The sequence below is a fragment of the Parus major genome, chromosome 5 (assembly GCF_001522545.3).
Source record: "Parus major isolate Abel chromosome 5, Parus_major1.1, whole genome shotgun sequence".
Taxonomy (NCBI): Eukaryota; Metazoa; Chordata; class Aves; order Passeriformes; family Paridae; genus Parus; species Parus major.
The window spans coordinates 17,439,520-17,452,705 of NC_031774.1; the positions used below are offsets into that span (position 1 = coordinate 17,439,520).

The 13,186-nt window shown below is 38.4% G+C and overlaps 1 protein-coding gene across 3 annotated transcripts in view; it reads right to left on the reverse strand.

The window, feature by feature from the left end:
* Window positions 1-13,186, reverse strand: part of LRRC56 (leucine rich repeat containing 56) — a 78,865-nt gene that overhangs the window by 19,519 nt on the left and 46,160 nt on the right. For all 3 annotated transcript variants that reach the window (XM_015630045.2, XM_015630052.2, XM_033515033.1), the window contains one exon: window positions 11,840-11,900. In XM_015630045.2, coding sequence (XP_015485531.1) covers window positions 11,840-11,900 — 61 coding nt within the window. The remainder of the gene's footprint in view (window positions 1-11,839; window positions 11,901-13,186) is intronic.

Below are 13,186 nucleotides of genomic sequence, written 5' to 3' on the forward strand. Positions count from 1 at the left end.
AACAGTTTGGCTCACAGCGCCTAATAACAAGTTTGAGAAATAATGTGTTCTTCCATTAATCTAACATCCCTGTTCTTCAGGGACTGATTTGATCCAGCCAAATTTTTACTGGATGAATATCAGACCTAGAGAGCCAAATCCTGCTCTTGGTTTCACGACAATAAATCCTGAATAGCTCCACTGAGCTCAAGCTACCCAGTAAACACAACAGCAAAACCCTGAACACATTTGTCAGTTTGAACCCCATCGTTTCTTCTTGAAGTTGGTTTTGAATCATTCACCTAGAAATAAAGCACTAAATCCATGGAACTTGCAAGCATTATCTCAAAGCACACCTGCATCTGTTGAATAAATCTTCAGAAAAAATACATTTAAAATAGTCATTGATGCAGATTTTATTTATTTTAAAGATCTCTCTGAAAATGAATGCACTGGTGAATAGAGAAATTCAGATTGTAAGAGAGTGACCAAACTAGTCTTACAAAATAAAGAAATAAAAGAATCCCATCTCTGATCCATAGAAATCAAGTGAATATCAAGCTGTACTGTGATAACATCAATATGGTTAGTGTCGGCACACAATGGTTTGGTTGTACAGATAATTCTGACATCTGAAACAAAAACTTTTAATTCCTGAATGTTATTTAAATCAGTAACATATGCTCTAATAGGAAGGTTACATAAAAGTTTCATTGTGTTCTCAAATTGCTATATTCAAAATTGTAAAACTGATTGTATGCATGTGTTCCTTGTACTTGATCAAATCCACTACACAGCCCCCAACTCTGCAAGCAGTGCTGAGGCCATGTCCTTATTGTCCCTGCAGTGTCCTTTTACAGTTGAACAAATGTCATGTGAATGGGATGACCTGCCTTGCTTTGCAGCATTGCAGTCCTTGTAGGTTTTGTATTCACTCTTCAAAATTCAAGTAGCAATATGCTGAGAACTGTTGGTTTGGTTCTTCTCTGTCTCACATCACAGGTTGCCTTTAGCATCTTATACTTTCTTATGCCAGAGTGAACCACGGCCCAAGGTGCAAGATAATGAGGATCGTGTCTCATCTGCTGCTTCCAGAAGGCCACTTTTAAGCTGATATACCATGGAAATGTAGCATCTAATAATCTGGTCTCATTCTGCCTTCTGAACTGTGCAACTTTTCAAGAGAAAGAGTTCCTAATCCTGTTGAGACATGTTGTTGGAGACTTCAAAAACTAAGCAAAAAGCGAGTTTGCTAGGCAATTCTTAAATACATCAGAGGAAGGCTAGTTTGTCTTAGGCTGAACAGAAAGCATGCATTTACCAAATGTCTCCTTAAATAAAAATTGTGCCTATGAAATTCTGTTTTCATTACTCCCTTTTACATGCAAATGAAGAACTTCTGTGTGAACAAAAAGTTATTGTTGCCAAAGGTCTTTACAGTAGCATATCTCTGTTGTCCCAAATTTTTGAGGCAACCTTACTATGAATAAGGAGTTGTTTCCACAATGGTCTGCAGTGCTTATGCCCCTGGCAATATTTCTCCCAACAACCAAATTTCACTATTTTATTCTAGGGTTGTGGGGTTATTTTTTATTTTGTTTGTTGGTTGCTTTTGTGTTAAATTCCGAGTTTGGAAAGGAGTAAAGATCTCGTATATTGCTTTTTTTAGCTGTGGATCTCTGCTGTACACTTCATTGACAATGAAATAGGTGTCTGGGAGAAAATGCAACTGCCTGGTGCTGCACCAGGGGTAAACAGATCAGCGAGAACATTCAAGGGATCACACTTCATCCAGACTGTGACTCTGTCTTTTCATCTTTGTTATGTCAAAGGGCGAGACACCTGCCACAACTTTTGTGGGCCTACTAAGGCAAATTACAATTATCAAGGAGCCATGTGCTTTTGGCCAGCACTTTCACTGAAGCAAAAGCCTGAAATCAAGGACAGGAGACTACCTGGCTTCAGCAGCCAAAAATACCATCCAAGGCAGTTTTCTAGAACAGAAGCCAGGGATCACTCTGGTGGCCCTGATAAGAGTACTTGAGCTCTGCCATGGACACATCTGTAGCCATGCTTTGACCAGAAATACTGCATAAAAACCCTTGTTGCACTAACACCACTGCCCACTGCCCCCTGTCTCCCCCTCCAGCACTGGCCAGCAAGGATAGCACCTGGATACAGGAGATAACAGATGAAAAAACCCACACCCAGTGAGATACATCTCTGGGCCATTCCTGATTTATAACTGTTTTACTTGTCATGGTTGCTTCTAATTGAAACCACTATAGCAACTGCAATATTACATCAAGCGCTCTATTACTTGCAAGAACTTTATTTTCCATGTCAGATTTAAACAAAAAGTGCTTTGTGAGACAAACAGGAGAGAGATATTTGTAAGTGGGAGTGCTGATATGTTCACTTCTGTAACTCATCATATTTGTGCCTAAGGTAACTGAGATGCTTACTTCTGTTAAAGTTAATACACATGAAATGTAGCTTTAATTTCAAGCACTCTCATTTTTAGTTGTTGTCAAAAAAAACCCTAAACCAGAATAATGGGCTTGATCAATGCTGATGGAGTCAGGAACAGCAATTCCTTAACACACAAATATATAACATGTGTGGGAAGGATAACTTAATTTTGTGTTAATTTCCTTTTGATCATTAAAATTGCTTGTCAGCTTAGTTACTGCTACAGCATTCTCACAATGAAAGAACAGTTGCTTTAACTCAGCTCCCACAATCTCAAAGGAGCAGAGATTGCCAAAGTGTGGTCCTGTCAAACAAGACTTGCCCTTGACTACATTTTTTCCATCCTGCTTTAGCTCCCACCCTTGGCATAAAGCTGCACCCCAGAGAAACTGCAGAAACCCAACACACCGTGGCTGCATCCCACTGGGTGCACTACATCTTCCACAAGACCAAACGGCTTTTCAAATAGGAAAAAGTTGAGGCACACAGTAAATAAAACTCACACACCCACAGATCCATTGCCCCTCAGTTTAACCCCAGAGCTACTGAGAGTTCCTATAGCTTTGGCAATTGTTCATTCTCACTGTTGAAAGCTTACATATAAAAAAAATAAAGGATAACGAAACTGTGGTTACAGAACGAGTTACTTACATCGAAGAATTGAATCCCACAGTGCTTTGAAATTTCCTGCATAAATAACTTTTCAGTCTCCCACATGTTGTGTGCCTGTTTCACAGTATGTTCCAGGTCTGAGCTTTGGCAGAGTAAGACAGATATACTCCAACTTTGCTTTAATATAGATCTCATCCTTCAAAATCAACACTTAAAACTTCTAATGCTTCAGGGTAAGCAGAAGGAATATTCTGTAAAAGATCCAAATCATCTCACAGATTCAGTGGTGTTAAGACACATACCACCAAAAGAAGAAGAAGAAAAAAAAAAAAAGCCCCCTGAATAATCTTTTTCTGTGTATCAGAAAAACTGGAACTCTAGATTAACTGACCACACACAACTACAGAATTGGATCAGCTTGGAGTAGCTATTCAATTTTTATCATGTTAATGGCTATAGAGTTTCCACAGTAAAAAAAAATACTTGAAATATTGCAGAAGTGGTTGATATGAAAACCTAGAGAGAAAATGTAATTGAAAGTGATTCAGTCTGAATATACAATGGTGGAAATGCAGGTTCTTGAGATTCTTTAGATCAGGCACATTTTTATGACACTAATGATTTCCTTCTGAGGCTGATGGCCATTTCTCCTTTGTAACTTTTCCTTTCTTTTTTTTTTTTTTTATCTCTGTCCACATCTAATAAGAAAGCAAAAAATAAAGAAGTTTGCAAGAAAAAGATACAGGTACAACTTGGATCTGTGAATGGTAGGTGATTTCCTCCAAATTTCTTTCCTCTCTCAGCCTCTAATGAGAGAGGAAAGAAATACAGATCTGGCATGGCAGACTTGTCTCTGTATGTCCCAAATCAAGACTTCTTCCTTAAACAATAGCTTCAAGTGTGATGTTCTCTGTTTGTATTGGCCTCCAGATGTTCTTTTACAACAAGCAAACAGGATGCAGAAGAGAAGCTTGGGAAACCTCAAAGCCCATCACAGGATTACCAAGACACAGAGGACCTTATAGATTTCCATACTACAAGGCAGAACCTCAGCATTGCCTTCACAGCACACCAGTAGACACCCTAAATCTACTGCAGGTGTGCTAATTGGATGTAGATCATCCTGACCTTGCTTTTGAGGCAACTATAGTTGCAACAGTAAGCAGAGTAAACCAAATCTCTCTCAATTCTTGCCTATGGTGAGAAGCAACAGTTTGAAGCAGAGTGGTAGGATTGTGAGGTCGATGAAGTTCAAACCAGGAGATGCCACAAATGGTCTTTCAAAAAACACAGTCTTTCATGAAACTTCTGCTACCAAAAGTGTAGGTGGTAGGTTTCATTATCAGGCCTTTGTGTTCAGGTTCTTATCCTCACAAGAAGAACACATAGTGCAGCATATGGCAAAGGGTGAAAAATATGCATGCATACACTTGCTGACAAAATCACAGCTTCACATCCTAAAACACAAAGGTATTTCAGGATTGATTTCTTCCAGCTATTGATCTAGCTGCTGATGCATCTGAGAGATCTGATGCACCCTTTAAAGATCTCAGGATGGAAGGATAAAATTTTACCACACAACAAATGAGGAACATAGCTAGAGAAAATGAAGTATGCTTGTATTTTAGGGGAAAAATAGCAACAGGCCCTTGGTGTACAGCAAATTTCTGCAGAAAATAAGAACAACTAAATCAACTCCTGTATGGAGAATATTCTATAGAAATTATTGAAACTGATTGTACACTGAAACTCTATTTATTCATTTATATTCCTCTCACTTGGCAGTTACAACTGACAAATACAACCATTAGCATAATTTCCCCTGCAACCTGATTCTTTCCCTTTTTTAAAATCAGCTTTTACCTTGCATTCCAAGAATGTATTTTCCCACTGAATATAATTATTTTCCATAAAAAAAAAAAAAATCAAACAAGCTGTGGAGAAGCAATTCCCTTGTAGAAGAGAATCAAAACAACCTACAAACCCATTAAACTAATGCTGATTATTTTCCTATTTCCATGAAGACAATCTTTTCATAGCTGGATACCACTCAGAAAGGAGGCACCCAGCTTGAGCTGTTTTTGTGTTATTGTGCCACAATTAAATTCCTCTAAGGATCCAAACATCTGTGACTCTGCTGTGGGAAACCCAGGGCTGAACCAGTAAGGAAACCTTGTATGTGTGAGTGTGGGGTGTGCAGGGAGCCAAGAGGGACACCCATGGGGTCACTGGAGCCACTCACTGTGAAGGGACTTTAGTGCCAGCAGCAAAAATCTTGGGTGGTGTGTTTCTGCCAGAGTGGCTCCTGGATGGTCAAATAGGGAAGCTTCCTTCACAGTTCCACTGGCAGTGGGCTAATTGCTGTTGCTCCCCAAGCCTGTTCTTTGGTGTTTCTCACACCATGATTATAACCATTTTTTTCTCATCACTGGCTAAAATGAATATTTAGGTGTAAATTTTCCTAAGTGAACCCTGACAGCTGAAACAGGGCAGCTGCAAACTGCCTAATAGCCAGGCACGTAAGTACTTATTTGCTGGCAGAAATCCCCTAGTTGTTACTGACATTTTTATTTATCATATCCATCCAGAGCATAAAAGCAAGATCATGATACCATTAGGAAAAGCCTTATACACAACTCATTCAAAAGACCGTGTCTGCCCTGGACAAAATAAGCAGCTGAGATGGAAAATACAGCATATTTATACACCTATCCAGGATGCTGTAGAAAAAATAGCTAACCCAGAAGCTGAGTTGTATTTTTTTGAAGACCTGGTTCAGCTGGACAGGTGCAAGGCATGAGAAAACATCCTGAAAGGAAAGGCTACTTTTTACCAAATAACTCAAAGCGGAGTGCCTATTCAAACAGTGGGCAGAGAAGGAGCACAATTATTTAATGGGCTTGTCTTACCTTGCAGGAGTTTACTGGCACCCTTCCTGCACACATTAGCTATTACTTACTTACTTTGCTTTTTCACTAGCCATGTTCATGATGCAAAAAGTGTTTCTGTGGTCTATGATGATCCTCTGATGGATTGTGTCCTGCATTGTATGGCAGTCACAAAATAGAAACATGAGAGTGGTGTCCTGGGGAAAGAAACCTGCTGCCATGGAACTGCTCAGATGACAAAGGGAACAGATCCTCTCTGCTCTATGAGGAGAGAGATGCACTGCAGCCTCCTCACCAATCCTACCACTGCCAGGAGACTCAAACCTGGAGCTGCAGGGGCAGGCCCTGCCTTATCATCCCCTTCCTCACAGGTACACCCTGTACCTGACAGTCTGAAATAGAAGGCAGGGGAGTTTCAGTGGGGGGAAGGCTTCAGAAAATGGGGTGCTGATGGTGAGAGCCATGGAAAGGCACTGCAAGGCCACGAACTTGTTTTGAAGTCCTCTGTGTTTGTTGCAGAATGAAGCCTGAGTTCCATCTGTGCATTTGTACAGAAAAAGTTCAGCTTCCCTTGCTGAGGAATCAGCCTGTCAGATTCCCTGAGATCTAAGGTCATAAAGACACTTATATTTTCTACTTTGGGCACCTGACCTGATGAAATTAAATCAGAGGTATACCCAGGACAGGTAAGTGGCCAAAGCAATGAGATTTCCATAGGGCCAAAGGCAGACAGGCTGATTATGCTTTACTGAAAATAATCCACTCAACTAAAAGAAGCTGTATTTCTGTCCCAAAAGCATTACTTTTTATCAATAATATGAATATCCCTAAAACCATCAATGCTAAATAAAACTTGAGGTCACAGCAATTTTGCCGAGGTCTATAATACTCCCAGGGATCTGCAGGCATAAATACAGAGAAGACTCATTAATAGAGATTAAGATTCAATTTAAATGCTTTCCTGGCTCCTGGAAAGCATTCAAAGTCCTCACAGAACATGTTCTTAAGATAGACTTCATAGCAGTTTTAACTGCTGAAGGACTTTCAATCCAGCTACACAAAAGAATTAACAGGAGCACTTCCTACAAAAACTAGCTTGCATTTGAAATTAAATGCTTTCCCATCCTGAAATGTGAATATGAAAGTAAACAGTAACGCTCTGGGTACTGAAATAAGGGCATGAAGGGATTCACCCCAACCAAATCAGAGCAGTGGTTCTCTGACTGCATGTGTAAGAGCAACCTAGAGCAAGAGCACCCTGATTCCTCTCTAAACACAGTAAGAAACTGCTCTAACACAAATATATCAAACATTTGCACATGTAATGCAAACTGAAATGATTTTAGAAAACATTTGGGGATTTTAAATATCATAACAGCAATGCTGATCCTTGTTGTACAAAACCCATTGCTTTTACATGTGACACCTATGCACATGTTACTATACATCAAATATGGTAATCCAGTAAGTGCAAAAGATTGGAAATGACAAGCAGAAGAAAAAGGAGGGGAAAAAAGGGGAGGGGGAAAAAGGAAAAAAGTGACAGGAAGGGAATAAGTAAAAATGACAAAGAAAAAAAGCAAATTTAGCAGAATGATGCCCCTAGATCCTCCTTTTTGAGGGAAAACTATCCAGAAAATAGGTTGGTGCCTAGACACACTATCAGTACATCAAATTTTGGGATGATCAGTGTCATGGCTTAGTCTTATACAAGATGGTGTAACTTGATCCAGATCCAGCAAAGCAACTGGACCAATGTTTAATTTTCAGCTTGTGAGCAATGCCACTGAAGGCAAACTTCCTGTGGCTTTAAAAACACAAGATATTTCCTTAAACTCTTTCTGGGTAAAAAGGAGGTTTACTGCTAAGTTAAAATACCTAAAGATCCTGATTAAAGTCTCAAAAAATGCTTTAAACATTACTTTAGAGCTGTTACCCCAAATTAAGAAAAAATTAGTTTGGCTCTGATATCTTAAAGCCATAAAATGATCAGCAAAATCTTTACTCAAATCACTTGGCTCATATTTACAGTTGTTTTTTTTCACAGCCAAGCAGGCTCAAAACATTTCAAAATATGAACACAGGGACTCCTGTGTTGCTAGTCCTGTCTCTGGGGGCTGGTGCTAAAAAAAACCAAAACAAAAACCTAAGGCTCATAAAAGCATAAGAATTATTGATTTTGAATGTACTCTGCACCTTGCTAATTTGAACTCTTGATGATTTTACTGGCTGAAACACACCAGGATTACTTCTCTCTTGTTCTGGGGGATGCTTCTGCAGTAGTGCAAGACCAATTAGAGAACTTCAGCAATGAAATATTAACTCAATCTGGATGAAGAAAATCTGCTTTCCTTTCCCTGTATCCTCCATACTCACTTTTGTCTCCACACTTTGCAGTCTCTGCATTTAATCTCACTTAAAATATGACAGCCTCTCTTTTTTGAAGGAGTTGCTTGAAAGGCCCTGAGAGCAGATCACTCTTCTACTGGCTACGATGTGTAGTGGTGAATGGGAGGAAATGAACTTCAGCTGCTGAAACAGCTTCTTATGGAAACTTACGGGAACCAGGACTCAAGATTCCCTTCTCTGATTTAAAAGCCCCTTCATAAAGATAGCTATCTAAACATTTTTAAACAGATCTTTTCATTCATCCCTGAATTGAGAATAAAAGCAATCTGATAAAAAAATACACAGGCTACACGCCAAAGCAGAAGTAGTACTTCATTAGCCTTGGAATATAGTTCTTTTACTGGAAGCATTTCAAAAATAAGGACCATAGCCATCACAAAAAAAACAAACAAAAAAAACCCAACAAAACAATAACAACAACTAAAAGGCAGATTTTAGCAGGCACTCTTCAGAATAGGCTTGACTTTTCATCTTCAATTATCAGTTCATAGATCTAAAATTTCTCAGTTGCTAGCAAATGGGTGAAGGTCACCAAACAAGGACATAATGAAATTATTGTGATTTAGAAAATTAACAACAATATGAACAATTTTCTTTTCACAATATATTGTATTTTCCAGAGGTGTTCCCTTTAGCAAAGGGCCAGTAGAAAACCAAAACCCAGGAACAGCCAAGAAAGAAATTCCCTTTCAACTCCCAAGATCGATCACTGCAAATAATCTTGGACATATTTTCCTTTTGAATTAAATTAAATAGTTGATAATGGTGTCCTTTCAAAATTTCAAGTATTCAAAAGTAATGCAAACTTTAGGAGGACTGGGGAAGGGCCTTGAATTTACAAGCTCAAACACATTCCCCATCAAAGGAATCACAACTTCTTGAGGAACTATCAGGAGAAGCCAATATCCAAACTCACTGACCTAGCCAGCCATAGAAAACTGTAATCCAGGAACACCTTGATTCCTCACTGCCAGAACTTGACTCCTTTGATTTCCATTGAACAGTGCATGGCAATGCACACACCTCAGTATTCTCACAACTTAAGTTCCTATGTGAGTTTGACAGGAATAAATGCCTTAAAAAAACCCAGGAACTAAAGTCAGGATGATAAACCTGCATTTTGATATCTACCAAGTCAATTCTTCTTCCATTTTCAAAATGAAAAAAAACAAAAAACATTTTAATTCCATTTTATCCCAAATAATTAGGTAATCCTACTCTGCAAGACAAGATGAAACAAAAATAAAGTGACAAAACACAAAATCTCCCATCTTATTACCCACTCATGCATGCACACTGACAGACTTTTCTTCATAATGATTCACCAGAATATGTTTTTATAACATAAAATAGAATGAAAATAATGTCTGCTTTTAACATCCCAAACATAGACAAAACACCCTCTACCTTTTTTTTCTGCTTTTCTATCTCTGCCTTCTTTTCAGTAAATAAAATCAATCTTCCAGTCAATCCTTACAAGATGTTTCATACTGTCTGCTGCCTATTTTCAAATTACAGCCACAAGGATTCTGACCTTATGGCTGGCAAAATCTGTAACAATTACTTTCAGTAAAAAGGAAGAACATTTTTTTCTGTCATCCTCAAAAACCTCGTTTGCAAGGGTTTGGTTGAATAAAACAAAATAATCACTTTTTGGACAGAATTCAAATATCAACAAGATTAATTCAGAAATAAGATTCTGAATTTTGGAGTAAATGGCAGCAGCCTCTAGAATGGGAGCAGCTATGTTACATTAGGTATAGCAGGCATCACTACTGCTGTGGCAGCAATGTTGCTCTAATGGGCATTAAATTGACATGATGCAGACATCAAAAAATAAAGTTCAAGTACAAGGCTGTGTTTGCATGGGATTTGCCCTTAAATGATCTGTGTTTATCAATGACAGATTGTCAAAGATGGGAATTAATAAAGGAAAGCTACTGCTGCAACTGTACAGACTAAGTCCATATCTGGGAGAGCTAACAAAGTCTTCTTCCTTTACCTGTTCCCTGACAATTGCATTTAACTGGCACACAGAAGGAGGAGCAGGTAGCATCTCCTGGGGCTGGAGTGCCTGGGAATCATCACAATATTAGACCTGATATACAAGCCCAAACATATTTACATTAGAGTAGATCAAATCAAAACTCAACTTGAGACCAAGCATTCCCTGCATCAAGGTCCACAAGAGTGTCAGGTCAAAGAAAATCGTTTGCTAGAACTTAACATGACAGAAATCCGTTTCAGAATACAGAGGTGCAAAATCCTGCTAAAACCCTGAGTCAAGCAGTTTAGTTTTCCTGAACTGCATTCTTATATTCACTACCAACAGAACTGATCAAAAGGCTTTCTGTTGACACTTTTTTAGAGAATATGGAGTTTTGATCGAACTAAAACCCACTTTTTTTATTTTTCTTTTTAATATAATATCTCTTAATATTGCCAAATATCTCTTAATATTGTAAAAAATTATATTTTTTTCACTTACTACTTACTCCTCCATTGCTACAATGGTCAGCTGCTATTAAAATAATTGCAGCAATGTAGAATCACCGCTTTTACATGTTATGGATTAGAAGGTGAGAAAAACAAAATTTAGACTGCAAATACTTCATCTCATCACCAAAACAAGGGAAAATAAAATCAAAGTGTAGTAACTGAAGTTCATTAGATACTTTAGAGAGACCAAGAAGAATTTATTGCTATTTCTAATGACATGTTCTCTTAACAAGAACTGGTAAGCCCACTACTTTTTGCCCCATGAGTTTAGCAGATAGCCATACAAAGCCAGAGATGAGACCTGTTTAAAACAGGGCCTTTAAAACAGCCCTTTTCTGACAACAGCTGTATTTTTCCACTTTGCATTAATTAGCAAGGATAATACAGATATCAGCACAGGAGAGAGAAGACAGCTCTGCCTCCTCATTGTGATGGTTTTCACTTCTACCTTTCCAACTCCCCCCAGCTGCCTGGGAGAAAACGTGATGTTTTCAGGCAGCTCAGCAAGCTAGGGACGTGCAGGCTTCACAGCAGCTCTCATAAACCTGATTCTATTTACTTCAGTAAAGCCAAAGTGATTTTCATCAGCTGAGGAACTGGTCTGACCTGTACAGAACAGGCTACTGTGCACATTAAAGCCCAAAGGCTGAAACACTGAAATCCAAGCACCTAGACATAGATAAGTGGGGAATTTTTAGCTCCTTTCAAATGTGCAACAAATTTCCATGGACTTCAGCATAGCAGGAACTTCCCTGGTGGCAAATTTGGGCTAATTCATTGGCACCGTTGCAGCTACACGGCTTTACTCCAGATCAGCCCCTGTCCTTAAGCTTCTGTGGTAGTGGAACATTTATTCATGACCTAATCCATTATCATAGCAGGAAGAAATGGAAGGAATGAAAGCAGCACAAATGAAGATTTTATCACTTAAATAAAATGCAGGGCTTTATATTTATTTCATAGAATCATTCATTTCTTACCTCACAGATGTAAGCAAGCTATTGTTCAACTTCAGTTCTCTCAGATTAGGCAGATGCACACCTGTGGGAACGGAATAAAGAATCACTTTGAGGACCTGGGATTAGAGTAAAGGAAATTTTTGACAATTACAAGTTGAAGCATCTAATTTTACAAGCATTTCTTAGCTGTTTCTGCCAGTCCTGTGCTGGATTTTTTCTAAGAAAATCAATGAGATTATTTCACTCAAAAAATATTTCATCCTTTGCATTTTTGAAACATATACGTATTGTCTGCATGACTACCCAATTACAATTTTTGAACCTCTCTCTGGAAATTCTGATATGGCACCTTGCCAGACAGAAAACAAAAGAAACTGGCTTGATGGGTGTCTGTTTTCTTTGGTCTGATTCTCCATCCTGACTGACTGAACTGAGTGATACTCTGCAGAGCTAAGGAACACTTTAGAGTGTAGCATTCCATGACCAATTTAATGACAAGTAATGATGGACTTACTGGATACACAGCCAAGTAACTTCTTCAAAATATAACTTCTAGTCAAACACCAAACACACAATGTTCCGTGTCACCACATCATCTTTTATAGTTCACAGGTCCCCCAAATGGTACATTTTGCAAAGCATTGCTTTCTTCTCTTGATTTTCTGGATACAATCATTTACCATTGAATTGTACAAGTTTCATACCTATAAAACCCTCACTATTCTGTTGTTATTACTTTAATTAAGGCTTTTTTTTGTCGTATCTCTGAGAGACATTTGCCTTTTTGGTTCAATTGAAAGGTATCTGTGAAGCAAAATCATACACCAAATCTTTCCCAACTACAGAATAATTTAGACATAAGCTCAAGTCTCAGAAACCATTTATTATGGCAGTAACAAATGTTCACCCATTCCCACTGGCAGAATTGACTCAAGGCTGGTGAGTATCCTCCTATAACATGCAATCATGTAGAAGTAATACGAATTTTAGACAAATCAGATCATTGCTGAAACATTAAAATGTATTCTCGGCAAATATTTTATGAGTTCTCTAAGTAATCACTGTCTGGCAAGGGTGATTTGCCAGTGTCCAGGACATCAGTTGAGTGCTTTGCAAAGGATTAAAAAAAAAGAAAGGGGAGTGGGATCTCAAAAGCAAAGAAAGGAGCTCATGTTGTTCATTCCCCAAACAGAACAAGAGCATTTATGGCAAAAATATTTTAATAAATCATGTTTTAATAGAAGCATTATCTACATCTCATGTTATTTTGGAGTGATCATAATGCACATATTGATCTTCATGCTGAACTGCAAGTATTTAAGTTCATGTCTTTGCAAAGCACTTTTGAAAATACAAAAAATTCAAAAC